The 19,755-nt window shown below is 42.4% G+C and overlaps 2 protein-coding genes across 3 annotated transcripts; both read right to left on the bottom strand.

The window, feature by feature from the left end:
* Nucleotides 1-1,492: 1,492 nt before the first annotated feature.
* On the bottom strand, nt 1,493-7,368 carry LOC311001798 (uncharacterized protein). 2 transcript variants are annotated; one of them, XM_083992957.1, is made up of 6 exons: nt 7,248-7,368; nt 7,005-7,124; nt 6,654-6,773; nt 6,235-6,570; nt 4,946-5,059; nt 1,493-1,851 (listed from the first exon to the last, which is right to left on the bottom strand). In XM_083992957.1, exons 1-6 carry the CDS (start codon nt 7,357-7,359, stop codon nt 1,760-1,762), a joined length of 894 nt encoding a protein of 297 aa, XP_083849083.1. In that variant the 5' UTR covers nt 7,360-7,368; the 3' UTR covers nt 1,493-1,759. The 2 variants fall into 2 exon arrangements, with proteins under 2 accessions (XP_083849083.1, XP_083849082.1); XM_083992956.1 differs by having other exon boundaries at nt 7,002-7,124; nt 7,248-7,367.
* Nucleotides 7,369-7,763: 395 nt separating this feature from the next.
* LOC311001871 (butyrophilin-like protein 2) lies at nt 7,764-10,078 on the bottom strand (the record flags this gene model as incomplete). Its single annotated transcript, XM_083993050.1, has 4 exons — nt 9,995-10,078; nt 8,353-8,694; nt 8,144-8,254; nt 7,764-7,774 (listed from the first exon to the last, which is right to left on the bottom strand). Exons 1-4 carry the CDS (start codon nt 10,029-10,031, stop codon nt 7,764-7,766), a joined length of 501 nt encoding a protein of 166 aa, XP_083849176.1. The 5' UTR covers nt 10,032-10,078.
* Nucleotides 10,079-19,755: the final 9,677 nt, after the last annotated feature.

Genomic DNA, 19,755 nt, shown 5'->3' with positions numbered 1-19,755 from the left:
ATAAGGGGATGAAAAACCAGTAATGATTTGGTGGGAGTGTAAATGACCTTTAATATGAGCATAGTATTTTTTATAAATGTGTTTTTATGTTTACTTAGTAACATTCTTTAAAGCCATGCTTTTATTTTTTATACATTAAGCAGACGGATATTCAGTGCTTTTATTTTGAAAGCGTCTCGCCGAGACCTCGTACACATCCGGTGCTTCGGAGTTTACCGGCAGAAGGAAAAGTGTGTCTGCAAGGCTAAAAGAGTGTCTTCAATGCTAAAAGCAAGCAAAGCGTGTCTAACCCACATGAAACGCCCTAGCACCTGGCTAATAAGGGGCACAAGGTTTGTTTTGTTACCATTTCATGCTATTTATGTCCGGCTCGAGTTTGGTTGCCGTTGATATTCTCATGCATAAAACGTATTGTGGTAAGCGGTAGCTACTATTAGCATCGGCGAGCTGCCGTGTCGGTCTGTATTGAAGTGAGATGAAGCTATAAGCTAACTTGTTGGTTGTTTTATTAATGCAACGAGACGTATTTTGTCTGTTTTATATAAGGTCTGCTAAGGTTAAAAACTGTTTATTGGGTTAAAAACGAACGGTTAAAAATGCTAATTTCATGTTAAATACTGTTTTATATTGCACTCTATGGGAGGTTGTCTTTCAGTTAAAATGTGAATTTTCCCTCATGACTGTAACATCAATCGTAGCAGTTAAAATATATATTTAAATTCATGGAGTAAAACATGTGAGTCTACAATAAGTTTATTAGATAAAAAGAGAGTCAACTTACATGATTGATTGTGATAAAGGCAGTTAAAGGTAATTTCAAGTAAGAATAAAGGTAACTGTATTTTGTTTTCTTCTTTTCATAGCTCTTACGGTGTGTTTGCATTGAATACGGTCCAAGGAATAAACCATTGTGAACCATCAGTTTGAGAGTCCGACCATCATTTAGCCGGGGATGCTACAATCTTATGAGCCTGATGTCTTCCAGCTTTTAGACCTAAAACCCTCCTGGTCACTGAAGGGGACGGGGCCTCTGCTGCCCGGGCCCCTCAGCTGTGAAATGCTCTGCCTGGAGATCTCAGGCAGGCAAACTAAGTATCCTCTTTTAAATCACTTCTTAAAACTCATTTTTATCATCTGGCCTTTAAAAAAAGAAAAAAGAAACTTTTTCTTATTATGTGACTCTTGTTTTTTATTCATGAATGAATGAATGAATGAAAAAAAAAGGTCTGTGACTAGGCTTGTTTTTTTACATTATAAAACACACGCGAGCTGCTACAGCTGTGCAGCGTCACATCCTCTGAGCTCTGGATCGGCTGAATGGCGCTCAGATTGAAGTTAGATCTTTGCATCTTTAACTCTTTTTACAAAGTGCAGCCAGACACCAGGCTGAAGAGACAGAAACAGCAGAGCTCCTCTGACTGCTCGGCTCAGCTTCAGGTGAGACGGCTGGAGAGTGCAGTTTTTATTTTTCATGTTTTTAGCGGCTGCAGGTGACACGTGTTGGTACGCATCATTCCCTCATTTTTGTAGCACATGCGTATCTGCGTAACATTTATGTGCTGCACCCCTGGACATAGTTCCCTTTAACATGATCAGGTCTGATCAATTCTCATCAATACTGAGTCAACAGACTGTGAGTCAGTAGGACTCAGTAGCGTCCTCTTGTCTTCGTCCATCGTCCATCAGCTCCTTCACCTTCATCTTCTCTCTGGTCCAAAGTCGGATTCTTTCAATAATCACAAATTGATCAACAGACCAATCAGACTGATTGATCAGCCATCAGAGGAGTTGGATCAGTGGAGCTGCTTCTGTTCTTCATGTCGACTGTTTCAGCTCTGACCTGAGTTCTCTCTGTAGACGAGACAGAAGACAGTGAGACAGAGACAAACAACCAGAGACAAACAAACAACCAGAGACAAACAAACAACTCTGACCTTTGACCTCGAGTTTCACTACTGTCCTTCTCATTGAGTCTCCGTCCTTGTTGTAGACTGTGCAGTAATAGTATCTATCATCTCTCCTTGTGAGGTGTTTCAGGGTCAGACTGAGGTCTCCAGTCCTCAGCAGGTCTTCATTCATCTCTGTTCGTCCTCTGTAAACCTGGTCCTGTCCTTTAAGACCGTTCTCATACACATGGACCTTCCTGTCGTCTTCATCCGTCCACTCCACTCTGACGTCTTCAGACAGACCAGCTGTGGTCTTGAAGGGCAGCTGGACAGACTCCGCCCCCTCCTCCACCTCCACCTGTTGGACTGAGAGACAACAAACCACATGATGATGTCATCAGACAGCAGCAGCAGCAGGTTTTAATCTCTCTTAAGTTATTTCCAAAATGTAATATAGTTACTTGCATTTGAAAGTAATATGTTTCTCATAGATCCATGATATTACTTTATGATTTTAGTGATAAGTTACTGATTCATTTTTTTGTTACTTCCACCAAAATAATCACTGAGGACAAGGGATCACAAAATGGACTTGTGCTATATCTGTCATAGTGAATTAATCCTCAGTCAAACTGTTGAAGACGTTTAGTCTTGACCTTTGAGCACGAGTCCCTCTGAGAAGTCTCTCGACTGCAGGATACACTGGATGCTGTTGCAGCGTTAACCTGGAGTGTTACTTTTATTTTTAACTCTCTGAAAGCGGTGCAGGCTTTCCATCACAGAGAGGCAGATTTAAGATAATCTATTATCTCTGTTTCCATGGACACAGGTGCATTTATTTTCATTGAGCTGTGCACAAAAATACAAAAGTCATGCTCATTGGAGGCAGCAGCTGGATGAGGATCTGGCATCTGGGCTGCAGGCTCCTCTGACAAGGAGCTGTACTCTGTAGTGAGCAGGAACTTGATGTCGTCTTCTAGTTTTCTTACTCATCCAGTGAAGCTTAAACTTGGGCGGAGAGACAGCAGCCAGCAATGCATCCTGGGAGTCAAGAGTTGCTGCAAACTGGCTTCTCTAATAATCTCTAGTAATTTAACCTGTTTCTGATTGTAATGCATTACTGGACGGAGTAACTGTAATAATATATATATATATATATATATATATTTTTTTTTAAATTAAGTATCGCCTTGTATTACTCCATTACTGCCCAAGTTATATATTACTATAACTACTTAATTTTGTAACGAGTTACCTCAACACTGGACATGAATTCTCTGCAGAGGAGACAAAACCAGAGACAAACAAACAACTCTGACCTTCGACCTTGAGTTTCACTTTTGTCCCTCTCAGCAAGTCTCCGTCCTTGTTGTAGACTCTGCATCTGTATCTTCCTTTGTCTCTCCTTGTGGGGTGTTTCAGGGTCAGACTGAGGTCTCCAGTCCTCAGCAGGTCTTCATTCATCTCTGTTCGTCCTCTGTAAACCAGGTCCTGTCCTTTAGGACCGTTCTCATACACATGGACCTTCCTGTTGTATCCGTACATCCACTCCACTCTGACGTCTTCAGACAGACCAGCTGTGGTCTGGAAGGGCAGCTGGACAGACTCCGCCCCCTCCTCCACATCCACCTCCACCTCCACCTCCTCCACCTTCACCTGTTGGTCTGAGAGACAACAAACCACATGATGATGTCATCAGACAGCAGCAGCAGGTTTTAATCTCTTTACTGAAGCATCACAGAGCCGTAGAGGAACCTGAAGGACAGAACCAGACCAGAGAGACAGTGGACACATGGAGGAAGTCAAACCAGGAGTTAAAAGTGTTGGAAATGATCTGAAAAAATAGATCCATGGAGTGGCAGTGTTCATTACTGCCACCCCATGGATCTATTTAGTGTAATGAACACTGCCACTGGTTGATTGTTTACTGTAACACCAAAGAAGAAGAGAATGAATGATAGGGGCCAGTAAATATTCAATTAGACTTTAGCAGTGGCAACAAGCAATCACGTTACAGTAGAAATATATAATAATATAATAACTTATTTGTCAAAAATGATGTTTCATATTCATATCTACTCAGTCAAATACAGTATAGCTCCACCCCTGATATGATTTGTGATCGATCCATGATTGTCTGGACCGTTAGTTAATGAGGGAAAATGTGTTCAATTTATCTCTTTTACTCGTCCCAGACGACTTCCCTCTGCTCTCCAAGTGGCCTCCGTGTGATGCATTGAAGGGCTGAGGGTGAATGAACGGGGGAAACTCAACCTGCTGTTGGAATACAGCAACACTGTTGGACACCATTTTACCCAGAATTCAACTCCACAATAAATAGGAAGTTAAAATAAACAGATGTATAAATGTGTTGGCAGCTGTTCTCTCATCGTGGCTGTGACATCTCAGATAAATGCATTATAAGCAACAACACAACAACAAAAACCACACAATGGAAATTAATGACAATAGATGTTGACATTAAAATTAATAAGTGAAATTTGTGCCAGCTAATGTTAAAGCTGTAGTGCCATAACTAGATGAGAAAACACAGCGCTAACTTAACCAATCTAGGGTGTTTTTCACTATTGTTTTGAATTTTGTGTGGACCTGTGACATTCCCGTGCTGCCCAAAGGAAATGTGGCCTCTGCTTTCATCAAGAGCAGCCGCTGACAGGTGGTAATTATATAGACAATTAACAATATTTCTCATTCGTGTCAGTAATCACAGTTAATGTAAATTCTACAAATTCCTTCAAATTAATTTCCTTATACTTGATTTCCTTCAAACATTTCTGAGTAACGTTGCCTCCAGTGGTTTGTCAACATCTGTTTTTGATTTCCTTTGTGTTGTTTTTGCATTTGTCTGAGACGTCTCGGTCACCGTAGTTCCTGGTCTCTGTCCTCTCAACAAAAAATGGGAGATTTTTACAATAAACACACACACACACACACACACACACACACACACACACACACACACACACACACACACACACACACACACACACACACACACACACACACACACACACACACACACACACAAAACATCCTACCTTTTTTGATCAGCCTTTCATCAAGGTTAAGGCACCAGGCGACACCAAGAGGAACAACCACTAGAACCAGGAGACCACACATAACGAGGACGTCAGCATTGGTAGAGAACTTTTCTGTGGATGAGATGAAGCAGATCTGACCTCAGACCCGTATCTACAGCTGACCTTTGACCTCTGACCTCTGACCTGTATCCTGTACAGGGTTTCTGCAGGTTTCACCAACTCAAATTTAAGAGTTTTTAAGATTATTATGAATGAAATTTAAGACCTTAGCACGACATCGAAAAAATTTACAAAAGAAATGCAGTCACAAAACTTGCAAAGTGGGGGCGGTGCGTGGCGCAGTGGTTAAAGCGGCCGCCCCATGTAGAGGCTACAGTCCTCAACGCAGGTGTCCCCGGTTCGAGTCCCGCGCCGGGCAGACCTTTCCTGCATGTCATTCCCCCTCTCTCTGCCTCCCCCTTTCCTGTCTATCTCTCTGTGCCAAAAAATATACTTTAAACCTACTTGCAAAGTGAATGTGTTACATCCATGTCTGTCTCTCTCTCCTTCCTAGGGGCGGGCTGCTGCTGCTGCAGCTGCAGGGCACACACCTGAGGCTCATCTGCTCATCAACCCACTGCTCAAAGACACCGTCTTCATCTTTACAGTTCACCACTTGGTAACTTTGTAACGCTCCTTACCTGTGATCTCTAGTATCCAGTGTTTTCTAGTCTCCCGTGTTTTTGTTCCCAGCCTTTTTCACTCCTTCGTGTTTTTTGCTCCTGTGTCTCCTGCCTCGTTTTGACCCTGTCTCCCTGTGCTCCCAGATGCCCTGCCCTGCCAGCAAGCAGCCGCTCTGGACCCGCTGCCCTTCCCCCGGACCCTCTCCTCCACCACGTCTCACCATCCTTGCCTGCCTGCCCTCCTGTGTCCTCCAGCTCCCTCACTCCCTCTAGCTCTCCAGCCCCTGTAACTCCCCAGTGGATTCAATAAAGTCCGTATTTTGGGTTTACTCAGTGTCTGCCTTCTTGGTCCACCAGCCACCTGTTGTCACAGAATGGGCTGCAATAAGTTGCGTGTCGGGCTCATTTGTTGTTGTAAAAACATCCAATACAGCACGATGAAGGAGGGACATTTTATTGAGCATTTGAGGTAGGAAAACTAAGACCTATTTAAAGTTATGTAAAACTTGAACACAATACTTCAATGAATTTAAGACTTTTTAAGGCCTAAAATTTGATTTTCAAATTTTCGACCTTTTTAGACCCTGCCTGTAAATACTGTAGATGTTGGTGTGTGGTGCTGACCTTTGACCTTCAGCTGTATGTTTCTCAGTGTTCGTTTATTTCCAAATGCTGTGATGATGCAGGTGTAGTTTCCGCTGTCAGAGAGGTGGAGGTTCCTCAGAGTGAGACTGAGGTCTCCAGTGATCAGAGCGTCAGTCTTCATGGACGTTCTGCTTCTGTAAACCTCGTTCTGGTCTCTGAAGACGTCACCCAGTCGGTTTCTCTGGTGGACGGTTGGAGGACGGAGGTCGTGGCGGCTCCACGTCATTGTGGGGTTTCTGGGTAAAGGAGAGTCCTCACAGGGGAGCAGGATATAATACCTACTGTAGAGCTCCACAGTGTCTCCATGCCAGGACACTGAGGACAGAGACAGGAACACGGATCAGTGACGTCCTCATGTCCACAGTGAAGAGAGAGACAGACACATACACACTACACACCCTCTGTGTTCTTAATCCCTTTATGAACAATGACACTGGAAATAACAACAGCAGCAGCAGACAGGAGAACCAGGAGAACCAGGAGAACCAGCAGAACCTTGACCCGGACTCGATGGCGTCCTGTAGTCGACACAAACAACAACATGAGATTGAAACATTAATAAACAATAAAACATTAAAACAACATTTTTGATCAATTCACTACAGATTCCAATTCTACTCTGACACACACACACACACACACACACACACACACACACACACACACACACACACACACACACACACACACACACACACACACACACACACACACACACACACACACACACACACACACACACAAACCACCTGTGTCGTCCATTTCATCGTCTATTTCGCTAAAGACATAAAGCCCATAAACCAGGAGAATCAGGAGAATGGGGATAAACAGCAGACCCATTAGACCAGTGAACCACTCTGGAGGAGGATCTGTAATCGATACAAACAACATGAGATTAGATGTTAGTGTTGTTGTCAGTCAACGGTGAAATGACTTCATCCATCAGAATGAATGATCCAGACCACACACACACACAAACACACAAAACATACCCAATGGGTCCTTAATCATTTTGATAAGGATGAAACTGCTAACACCAGCAGCAGGACCAGTAGGTAACAGAACCAGGAAAACCAGTAAAGACAGGAAAGCCACTTTATCCATTCCATCCAGATCATCTGTAGTCGACACAAACAACAAAATGAGATTCAAACATGAATAAACGATAAAATGTTAATACAACATTTATTGTAGAGAATGACGCTGGAAATGTAAAAGTGGAAAGTGAACTTTCTTCCATTGTATTGAAAGAAAGTTCACTGTCACTGTCCAGAGCTCTGCTTATTGGAGGATGAAACTTGTCTGTGAAATGTCTGTAAATGTGATTTGTCTGTAATCTCTGTGGGCACAATAACAACCTGACTGAATTATTCTGAGACTCTGGACGACACCAAATGTCCCACAAGTGAAAGAATGTGCTTTGGTCGCATCTTATGAAAGTGTGTGTGTGTGTGTGTGTGTGTGTGTGTGTGTGTGTGTGTGTGTGTGTGTGTGTGTGTGTGTGTGTGTCACTGGGATCCTGTAACATCATAATATTATTACTTTTATATGTTTTATATGTTATATGTTGTGTCTGTCTCTCACTCCTGTGATCTGAATCCATGTAACATTGTGTTCTAGATGTGTCATGTACCAAGACTGTCGATAACAATACAAATTGAATAAAACAAAAACATTTCTGATCAATTCACAACAGAGTTCACTTCTAATTGACCTGTGACCTCAGTCTACAGCTCTGACATCACACTAACTGGAATTAATTTTTTGCATAATGTCCAAACAACATGACACACACACACACACACACACACACACACACACACACACACACACACACACACACACACACACACACACACACACACACACACACACACACACAACCTACCATCCTCACTATTGTCTTTATATATTTTGTAAATCAGCAGAACAGCAGCGGCCAGTGAGAGCAGGAGACCAGTGACACCACCGACAATGAAGATCCAGTCTACAAGACGTTCTGTAGTCGACACAAACAACAACATGAGATTAAAACACCACTTTAAACAATAATGTGAAACATTAAAACACATTTCTGATGAGTCCATGTCCTCTGACCTTTGACCTCCAGTGTAACTTGACTCTGCCTCTCCTCTCCCCCCCTCCCTCTGAGGATGCAGCTGTAGCTGCCACTGTCTCTGGTGGTGGGTCTCCTCAGAGTGAGGCTGAGGTCTCCGGTCCTCAGAGCGTCAGTCCTCATGGACGTCCGTCCTCCGTAGTCCTGGTTCTGGTCTCTGAGTTCGTCTCCGTCCGGCTGACGCTGGTGGACGGTTGAAGGACGGAGGTCGGAGCGGCTCCACACCACTGACGGCTCGAACAGGTCAAACGGAGGAAGGTCACAGGGCAGCAGGACAGACTCCTCCCCCTCATATGTCTCCACAGCTGAGGCATGCTGGGAAACTGAGGACACAGACAGAGGTGAGACAGAAACCAGAAGATAATCAGACTCTGATGAAGATCCAGTGTTTGACCTGGAGCTGCAGTGAACCACCGACAGTCTCATCAACACAGACTCACACACCACAGACCTGAGGAACCAAACGTTTGTTTCTTATAAACGCACAAGTTGGAAAAGTGGAAAATTAATATATTGAAACAAAAATATAATGATTTCATAGTTGTAAATGTTTGATGTCAATGTAAACAATTTATAAGATATTTTTAGAAGCCGTGCAAACCTACAACAAAAACATGTCATCTATTTAAAGCAGAAGTAAGCGATACGGTCGTTTTTGCTAATGCTGCGTTCCAGGCAGGCTTTTGAAATCGTAAATTACAGCTGCAAGTCACAACTTACGACTTTGTAGCGTTCCAGGCAACCCACTCGTGTTTTTCCGACCTGTTTTACCGGTGAAAGTCACTATAACGGCCACTCGTAACTTCCGACCCGTGAACTCGTACCAGAACAAACTGGTACAACTTCACAGGTCGGAAAAACACGAGTTACGAGTTTCCTTGAACGCACCATAACAGTCCTCGTCCCTACGTCGCCACATTCACGGCGTTCCTTGGCTGCACACACAGCCCTGCATGCCGTTCTCTCTCCTCATTGGATAAAAACTGTAGGATACGATAAATGTTTTCTCCTCGGCTCAGAGCAGAGCAGAGTGACTGACAGACCCGTGTTTCAGACCAAACACTCTATGTAAGTGATTGCTGTCGGAAGATATAACTATTTAAGACTTATATTAACACAAATATATCACTTACTTCTGCTTTAAATAACAACACTCTGGGCAGTTTTTACAGGAAAATGTCAAGGGCAAAAATTGAACAGTACTGTGTGTGTGGCTGAGTTTAATGTTAAATAGTTTTGAGGAAAAATAAAGTAAACAGTCAAATTGCAGTGTTGATTCATTACTGTTGACGTGAGTAGCAGCCATCTTGAATTCTTATGTCGGGGCTGCTGAGATCCGTCCATCTTTTGGAGTTGGGGATCTGACTTCAGGGGGCGTTAAAAAAAAATTGCAACTCAGAGCTCAGAAATTCATATTTCTGAGTAAAACTGGAAGGCAACGTGACTCAGGGACTGAATTATCTCCACAATACAGCGCAACATGTGGTTCAGAAACAGCAGAGACATAACTGAGCTTTAGTTTACACCTGGATCACAGTATCAGGAAACCTTTTCTCAGATGGTTCACACAGCCAGAGTCTGTGTGTAGTTTATTACAATTGAGTTAGAGGAAGTTTTTCTCACCGTACAGCAGCGTCACAATCACCACAAACATCTTCATCTTCTCTAAAAACACACAGCCCCGTTAACGCCGCTCCTTCCTGTATATAAACAGTTATAACCAGACTGAACCAGATCTCTGCAGCGACAAAGTTTTACTTTTGATTTCAACAGGAAGTGAAGACAGACGGTCTCCATCAGCTGACAGAAAAGACTGTGGCTGCCTTGTTCCTACTTTAAAGTTTACAGTCTGCTGGCTCAAAGAAATAATGTTGTCAGGTCCCTGTCATAAAGTCTAAGCACTCTCCACCTCTAACTATAAAATCACTCACACACACAAAATAATGAATTTGTTAAACAAATGGAATAAAATCAACATTAAACTCGAATGACTAAAAAAAACCCACAAAGCTGCTGATACACGTACTTGTTGTATATTTTTGTATAAAGTTAAACACAAACCACACGATTCTGCAACAGAACTAAGAACTAAATATACTAATATAATTTTACTCAAAGCGAAAATATAGCGATTTTGATGTAAAAAAATACTTAAACTATTTTTTTTTAAACATGAATTTGGTTTCTATCGAGAGATAAATTAACAATGAACATGTAGATCAGGATTAAAGCATTTTGTGGGGTCTGGCTGTTCTGTTGTTAACTGTTACAAAATATAAATTAGTTCCTTATCTCTGAAATGTCTAAATAAGATCAAAATGAAAGAAAAACAGAGACAGAGAAAGTTTATCTAAAATGAAGGAAGATAATCAGACTTCTCCACCACAGGCCTGGGACCAGTTTCAGATTCACAGTCAAATGTTTACTAGGCTATGTTTACTTTGTGATGAACAACAGTGACTCAAGAACGATACAATCCAATGACAATAAGAAAAATGTAACTCATTGTGATAAAAATAAAAAAAGATAGTTGTATATAAACTGATACACCATGGTTGATACATCATGTAAAATGAAAGCCGTGCAGCAGGTTATTATGACCCATAGCTGAGCTTTGCTGACAGGCGCCATCTAGTGGTCGTTGTAATTATGACAGGACTAAAGTTGTGACTTGGTGAAGGAGGCTGAGGTGGAAGCAGGTCAACACAACACAGGAAGAGAGTAGTATGTGACTCCTTTATGAAAGCAGCAGTCAGAACCTGGAAATCATTTATTTTACATTATAAAGGTCATTTTACTGTAACACCCACCTGTCCAGGACCCGACAGACCCAGCATTCATTAGTGGAAGTGACATCACTTTGTAGGACTGTTTTCATCTTGACATTAAAGACTTTTATTTTGAAAATTCGTCATAAAAAAAGCAAAATTTTATTGACCATAATGCAATTTATGTAAACAATAAAAGGAGGAATCATCCACTTCTCTCTCTCTCTCTCAGCTTCACCTGTGCAGACAGGTGTGATCCATGAGCAGGAGCTGGAGACGGAGAACGGATGAAGATGTATTTTTTCTACGATATTTCACCATGTCCCTGTAGACGAGACAGAAGACAGTGAGACAAAGACAAATAACCAGAAACAAACAAACAACCAGAGACAAACAAACAACTCTGACCTTTGACCGAGAGAAACACTGCTGTCTCTCCATTAAGTCTCCGTCCTTGTTGTAGACTCTGCATCTGTATCCTCCTGTGTCTTTCACTTTGGGATGTTCCAGGGTCAGACTGAGGTCTCCAGTCCTCAGCAGGTCTTCATTCATCTCTGTTCGGCCTCTGTAATCCCAGCCCTTTGTTTTAAAACCTTTCCCAAACACATGGACATTTGTGTTGTGTCTGTCTGTCCACTCCACTCTGACGTCTTCAGACAGACCAGCTGTGGTCTTGAAGGGCAGCTGGACAGACTCCGCCCCCTTCTCCACCTCCACCTGTTGGACTGAGAGACAACAGGTGGTTGTCATCAGACAGCAGGTTTTAATGTCTTTACTGAAGCATCACAGAGCCGTAGAGGAACCTGAAGGACAGAACCAGACCAGAGGGACAGTGGACACATGGAGGAAGTCAAACCAGGAGTTGAAGGTGTTGGACATGATCAGAGTTTAGTTTTGTCTCCTCTCAGTCTTTTCTCTGTCACGTTGACATGTGGATGAAAACTGTCCACTGAAGAGAAGAAGACTTGTCCTGTGTCCGTCCTCAGAGTCTCACACTCATGTCCAACCTCAGAACAAAACACTGACACACAAACGTCCATCACATCAAAGTGTCTCAGTCTGTGAATCTGTCAACGCTGCTTTGGATCAATAAAGTTGATCCTGTCAAAGTAAAAGTCTGGGACTGTGCTGCTGATGAAATGTTAAAGCATCAGTTGGTGTTTTCACTCCGACTATTGATCAGTGTTGATCAGGAGCAGTGGTTGGTTTGATCAGAGGGACAGAGAACAGAGGACATCACAACAGAGACAGTTGGACAGGAAGTCAACAACAACATTACTCATTCCTGTCAGTTGGTCACAGTTACGTAATGCAAATTCAACAAATTCTTTCCTCTTTTTAAGAAAAGGCACCAGGTGACACCGAGAGGAACAACCAGTAGAACCAGGAAACCACACAAAACGAAGCCTTCAACATTTGTAGAGTACTTCTCTGTGGATGAGATGAACATAAACAACCTGGATCTACAGCTCTGACCTTTGACCTCTGACCTGTGTGTGTAAAAGATGTGTATGTTAGTGATCACCGATGTGTTTTCTTTGACCTTGCCTTTCCCCTGGAGCCTCCTCCTCTGAAAATGAGGGCAGAAAGGCGGTTTATAAATGAGAATGTGTTTCGGAAGTTTTCTGCTACAGTATGTTTTTATTTATTAGTGCAATATAGTGTGAAGACATACAATCAAATACGGTAGTACAGAGGTGCAACATGGTGATTATTGTAACAAACAGTACAATACAAACAACACTTCAAATAGGCAAATGGAGAGGAGACAAGAACAAAACATGACAAGAAACTAGAAAATTTCCTCTGGGAAATTTCGATAGGGCCACTGGAGCTACGGCCGGTTTTGCCATCTCTGTCAACATGGGAATCAAACCCACGACCGACTTAAGGTGAAGACAGAGCTGATCAGACAGACACATGATCATCTTTCTATAAGCACTGATATTGAGAGCTGTAATCATGTTGAGTTACCCGTGTGTGTGTGTATCTGTGACTGTAATCACATGAAGCAACCTGTGTGTTGTGTGTGTGGTTGTGTTTGACAGAGACTTGAACTAAACCTGATGAAGGTGTCTGAAGCAATGTTATAAAAGTTTAAAAAAGCAACCCATATTAAGCACAGAGCTTTGAGAGAGAAGTCAATTAATTACAAAAGGGAGCAACAGGAGTAATAAAATCTGACCTGAGAACTGTATGAAATGTGTTTGTGTAAATGTGGCACAAGAGAACAGCTTCAAGAACTGGTTCCAGAGTCTGAGTCATACTTATTTGGGCCTTATGGATGCTATATGTTCATTTTCTGGTAAACAACAGTGAATCAAGTACGATACAATCCAACAGTGACAAAAGAAAAAAAATATAATATTGATACACCATGATTGATAGATCATACAAACAAAGAGCCGTCACAATAACTGTGGTTTGTAGGCGCCATCTAGTGGTCGTAGCAACAGGAAAAGAGTGGTGACTTAGACCGCCCCAGGAGGTAACTACTAACCCACATATTTTAAGTGTCTCACATATAAAAGTGAACTGTAGTGATAGAGTTGAGTGATTTTCCTTATCAACAGAGAATCATTAATGACACTGAACTGTATATTTTATGTCCCATTGGCTCTTTAGGAGCAGAACAGCAGGTCCGCTCTGACCAATCAGAGGCGATCTGGCGATAGTAAGTCCCGCCTTCCTGTTGCCATGCCACCGCGGAGCGTGTGTGAGCCTCTTCCGGTCCGTGAGGAGAGACTCTGGGAGAAAACTTCAACAGAGACGGTAAGCAGTTGAAAAGTCACCAAAACCTGACAAGATATGGTCTAAACAATATTTCGTTGATTTCCGCTCGGAGTTTATCCAGATAGCAGTAAAATGCCATGTAGAAAAGATTTGTTAGCAACCACTATCCAGCTGCTAATAGCTTCAGCTAGTAACCGTTAGCTTCCACGTGGTGGCTACCTTTGGTGTGTGTGTGTTTCTCTGCTGTGCTGCCAGGGAGAAGTTACGTCATTCATTTATTTAAACACTGTGTTTATGTTTTATGTTTTAGATAATGTCGGGCTATATATTGGGCTCTTCAGGCTATTTGTTGAAAAAATCTTTACTTCTCATATGGTGGAAACTGAGTTAATGAGTATTAAAGCAGAAGTAAGTGATATATTTGTGTTAATATAAGTCTTAAATAGTTATATCTTCCAACAGCAATCACTTACATAGAGTGTTTGGTCTGAAACACGGGTCTGTCAGTCACTCTGCTCTCCTCTGAGCCGAGGAGAAAACATTTATCGTATCCTACAGTTTTTATCCAATGAGGAGAGAGAACGGCATGCAGGGCTGTGTGTGCAGCCAAGGAACGCCGTGAATGTGGTGACGTAGCGACGAGGACTGTTATGGTGCGTTCAAGGAAACTCGTATTTTTCCGACCGTGAAGTGGTACCAGTTCGATCTGGTACGAGTTCACCGGTCGGAAGTTACGAGTGGCCGTTATAGTGACTTTCACCGGTAAAACAGGTCGGAAAAACACGAGTGGGTTGCCTGGAACGCTACAAAGTCGTAAGTTGTGACTTGAAGCTGTAATTTACGATTTCAAAAGCCTGCCTGGAACGCAGCATTAGCGAAAACGACCGGACCACTTACTTCTGCTTTAAGTAGTCATTGTGTTGAAACATTTATTACAATTTGAACTCATGTAACATTACATGTTATATTGTTGAAACTTCCATGCAACTGAGCTGATAAGACAGAGGATAAAGCATATATTAACTATTATTTGTTCAGTTCATGTTCAGTGCAGTTCATAATAATGTTAATAGAACAGGTAGATTTGTGATGCTATTCTTCTGACACAGATATGTTTTTTTGTTCCCTTCTTGTAGTTATTTTCTTGTCCTGGTCCCTGGGATTTGAATGTTCTGTGATGCTGATGGCGAGCCTTCCCATCTGGAGCTAAAAAGAAAGACAGAATCACGAGAAGATGTCGTGGCCATCGAACACATTCCTCTCCCACTGTACTGGTTGGTGTGGTAGGCCAGACAACAAACACTCACATAAACACACACATAATCCCCATTCCCCCAATCCCCATATATACATACTTTTTATATTCAAAATACACATAAATGCCTATGCCTGCTACATACATTACCAAAGTAAGATAAGTAATACAAGTGAAACGAAAATACAAAATACAAGTGAAACGAAATAAACATAAATACGAGGCAAAGTTTCCAGTTCAATTATACTTTATTGGTTAGTCAATTTACTATTTTAAAATACAGAAAGATATAAAGTTATGCACCATTTACTAAATGTAGAGAGATGTTCACTTACTAGATAGAGTTGTTATTGTAGTAAAGTAAATTAAAATGCTTAAAAGGTGGAAACCCGAACGCAGCAACTGTCTGGTGGTGGTTCTGTGCCATGGGGTAAAAAGAAAAAGAGATGTTATTATTAATATAAAAAACAGTTATGACAGGATTCATAAAGCAGGCTGTAGCTACATGGAGGGCTAGTGTCCACTAATCCTTATTCACCACATGCTTCCCTTCACCAGCAGAGACATTCACACAAGCACAGCAAGCTAACACCTCAGCAGCACTATTCTAAAAAAGAAAAAAAAAGCATAAGACACTCTAAGGTTACAAAGACAGTTGTTTGTCTTACAATTACACACTGTTTACATAAGATAAAAAAGGTAAAACATTAATTTATGTGCTTTATTATACACAACACTCAGCACTATATGCTCTTGGAGGCAACAACAAATTTACTCTAGGTAAGGCAAAACAGCAGCAAACTATCCTGAAAGAAAAAAATAAACACAGGTTAAAAACAATAACCAACCTCCTGAGGGGGCCTCAAATTGGATCAGTTGATATACCATCTCACAGCACATAAACACACGCCACTCAAAATGTCTTAAAATGTGGTACCCACAATGACCACATCCCCCTACCCCTTAAACAACAACGGGCGATTTGCAATGACATCTCAATAGTAAACCTCCGTATAGGGGCTTCATGTTATTCCCATGATCCCATCTAACTTTAACCTGTATGAAGCACCTAAGTTATGATTCTGGAAGTGAAGGAAGCTGAAGGAAAATGAGGAGGAGCTATATGTCTGGGAGTGCAAAGAGAAGAAAAGAAAGAGGCTGAAGAAAAAAGAAAGCAAAGCAGTGGTAAGTGGAGCAGATAATGATGATTAAGTAACATGAACAGTAAATAACTGCTGTTATTGAACAAATGCTGTTAGTCTAACTAATGGGGAGACATTTGAATGGCAGCTAACGTTAGTTCAGATTAGTGGTGACCACTGTGTTAGACTAACAAATGTTAAAGTTGAGTTAATTACTTCACGTTTTTGGTTAGTTAGCTAGCAAATCGGACTGACTGACCTGATCTGATTGATTGTCTGACTGACCAACTCGGTGTGTGTGGCTCTGGTAGGGCCACTGGACTCGGTTACGGTTGTTAAGTTACAAAAAAATGCAAGGTTATCTTAACGTTTATCACTGGCTTCTTTGGCAGCAAGTAGCAACACTATTTACTCGCTAACTAGCAGGGTGAAGTAAATAAGCTGGTTTAGTATGTTACAGTATTGAAATGATGATTGAATGAGTATTCAGTATCATAATAATATGAAAGTGTAAGCGTTAACGAGCTATGGGTGCTATGAAATCAATGAATGATGAAAGCTATGCCCAAAGAGAACATTTTAAAAATCACTCTCTTATCTCTCCTCAGGATCATTGTTTAAGTTTCTGACACCAGCAAAACAGAAGGATAAAGTGCCCCCTCCAAATGCTGACGATGAAAACTGTAAGTTCAATACTTGGCATCCTGGAAACCTGCCTGACTTCCCTCCTCCTCCTCCTCCTCCTCCTCCTCCTCCTCCTCCTCCTCCTCCTCCTCCTCCTCCTCCTCCTCTGTTAAGACATGATGATGATGATGGTGGTGATAATGTAGTAACGTGATCGGATTTGGCCCTAAACAGGTTTCACATTAACAAGGGAGGAAGAGAAGGAGGAGGAGGTGGAGGAGGAGGAATCAGCATCCACTCCATATGTGGCCTATGATTTCTCCTTGTTTTCCTGTAAATAAACACCAGTGTCTGCAGGATGGGGTTGTAGCTACACAACACGCAGTCAACACACACACTGGAGGTATCACGGCGCGCACACACACCCTCTTTACGCACAAACACACAGCAGTGACATGGAGGTAAACAATAAAATAAAAGAAAAAAAGAGGGGGTAAGCGCAGAATCAGTGCACATCACTTACTAACCGGCTCACATCATGAATTCAGCGGATAACAAAGCAACACAATCCATCCACTCATCATTAAAAAGTGACTTTCACCTCCTCCTCCTCCTCCTCCTCCTCCTCCTCCTCCTCCTCCTCCTCCTCCTCCCTACAGGACCAGCCCAGCAGACAGCAGGGCCTGCCGGCTGCTCCCTGTAGGACGGAGCCGCTACCCACGGATCATTCACATAAACAGGCCCCGTACCCGCTGATGTTTGCCAATGGAGGTCCGGGACCGGCTCGGGTCTGCGTGTAATTCCTCCCCGCTCTCTCTCTTTCTGTCTTTCTCTGTCTCTGTCTCTCCCCCCGTCGCCCCCCGATGTGGATGTGAGCGTGTCAGTCCCCGTAAGGCCTAGGAAGCGCAAAGACGGAGCTCAGGAGAGTGGAAGAAGAAGATGATGAAGGAGAGGATGATGGAGGAGAGGAAGAGGGAGTGCAGGACATCTGGAGCAGGAGCATCGCCTCTCCTCCGTTCACGTTTCACCGGAGACTGAGACACGTTCATTCCTCCCGACTTTAAGAGCAGACAGCGCGATGTCACGCCTCTCTCTCTCTCTCTCTCTCTCTCTCTCTCTCTCTCTCTCTCCCACACCTCCCCTCCCAGATTCAAATGTTCACTATGTTTATTGTCTGGTGAACCACAGTGAATCCAGTAGCCTATGATACAATCCGATAAGAATAGAAAAATATAATTAATTAATTCAAATGACAAATTAAAATAGGCCTAGAAAAATAGGGTGACACCACAGGAAGAGTGGCATGTAAAAGAAAAGAAGAAAAAAAAAGCCTTTAGTCCGTCTGTGCAGCAGGTTATTATGACCCATAGCTGAGCGTTGTTGACAGGCGCCATCTAGTGGTCGTAGTAATTATAACAGGAGAAAAGAGAAAACACAGAAATGACAGTGGTATCTGACTCCAATATGAAACCCACAGGTCCAGCATTAATTAGTGGGGGTTAAGGGGTTTTGAATGAAGTGTTGGCATGTTTTCAATTTGACATTAAAGGCTTTTATTTTGAAATTTTGTTGCAAAGAGCATAATTACATTGACCATGATTTGGTTTCTGGAAACAATACAAGGAGGAAACATCCACCTGTGACTGTGAGGTCAAGGTCCACCCTCTCGTCTCTGCAGCACCGCAACACAAACAAGCTCCATAACTCTCTATGACTGATAAGACACAAGTATACACAATGTAACATTATGATAAATAACATTATCCACCGCTCCATGCATTGATTTCCCACCGGCTTCGTTGAAAACAAATGCACATGGCCGGGAGGAGGGTTAGCAAAACAGTGGAAAAGCGACTGCACTGACATAGTCAGGGGTGCACATAACTATTTAGTGAGCTACTCGGATGAATACCAGGAGATAGAGTTTCGTACTCACACCATAAGTCTGTAGCCTGTAAGTTTTAGAATTGATTTTAAGATTTTACTGCTGGTTTTTAAGGCCTGAGGCTCCTGCTTACATCTGTGACATGCTAAAATCTTATGAGCCTGATGTCTTCCAGCTTTTAGACCTAAAACCCTCCTGGTCACTGAAGGGGACGGGGCCTTTGCTGCCCGGGCCCCTCAGCTGTGAAATGCTGTGCCAGGAGATCTCAGACAGGCAAACTAAGTATCCTCTTTTATATCACTTCTTAAAACTCACTTTTATCATCTGGCCTTTAAAAAAAGAAAAAAGAAACTTTTTCTTATTATGTGACTCTTGTTTTTTTATTCATGAATGAATGAATGAAAAAAAAAAGGTCTGTGACTAGGGTTGTGCTGAATGGCAACCCAATCCTGTTTTAGCGACTGAGAGAATGATATATATATTTTTTACATTATAAAACACACGTGAGCTGTTACAGCTGTGCAGCGCCACATCCACTGAGCTCTGGATCGGCCGATTGGTGCTCAGATTGCAGTTAGATCTTTGCATCTTTAACTCTTTTTATACAAAGTGCAGCCAAACACCAGGCTGAACAGACAGAAACAGCAGAGCTCCTCTGACTGCTCGGCTCAGCTGCAGGTGAGACGGCCGGAGAGTGCAGTTTTTATTTTCATTTTTTAGCGGCTGCAGGTGACACACGTGTTGGTACGCATCATTCCCTCATTTTTGTAGCATATGCGTATCTGCGTACCAGTTACGTGCACCCCTGGACATAGTTCCCCTTTAACATTATCAGGTCTGATCAATACTCATCAATACTGAGTCAACAGAATGTGAGTCAGTAGGACTCAGTAGCGTCCTCCTGTCTTCATCCATCGTCCATCAGCTCCTTCACCTTCATCTTCTCTCTGGTCCAAACTCGGATCCTTTCTATAATC

This window comes from Trachurus trachurus (assembly GCF_905171665.1).
Source record: "Trachurus trachurus genome assembly, chromosome: 18".
Taxonomy (NCBI): domain Eukaryota; kingdom Metazoa; phylum Chordata; class Actinopteri; order Carangiformes; family Carangidae; genus Trachurus; species Trachurus trachurus.
Note: the sequence above shows the minus strand (reverse complement) of the source record. Positions and strands in the feature narration are given on the sequence as shown.

Coding starts and splice junctions, on each gene's coding strand:
- LOC311001798 (XM_083992956.1), bottom strand. CDS start 7,359: ATGGATAAAGTGGCTTTCCTGTCTTTACTGGTTTTCCTGGTTCTGTTA. Junction 5,060..6,234: donor CATACAGCTGAAGGTCAAAG/GTCAGCACCACA, acceptor TCTCATCCACAG/AAAAGTTCTCTACCAATGCT. Junction 1,852..4,945: donor TGAAAGGCTGATCAAAAAAG/GTAGGATGTTTT, acceptor TCTCGTCTACAG/AGAGAACTCAGGTCAGAGCT.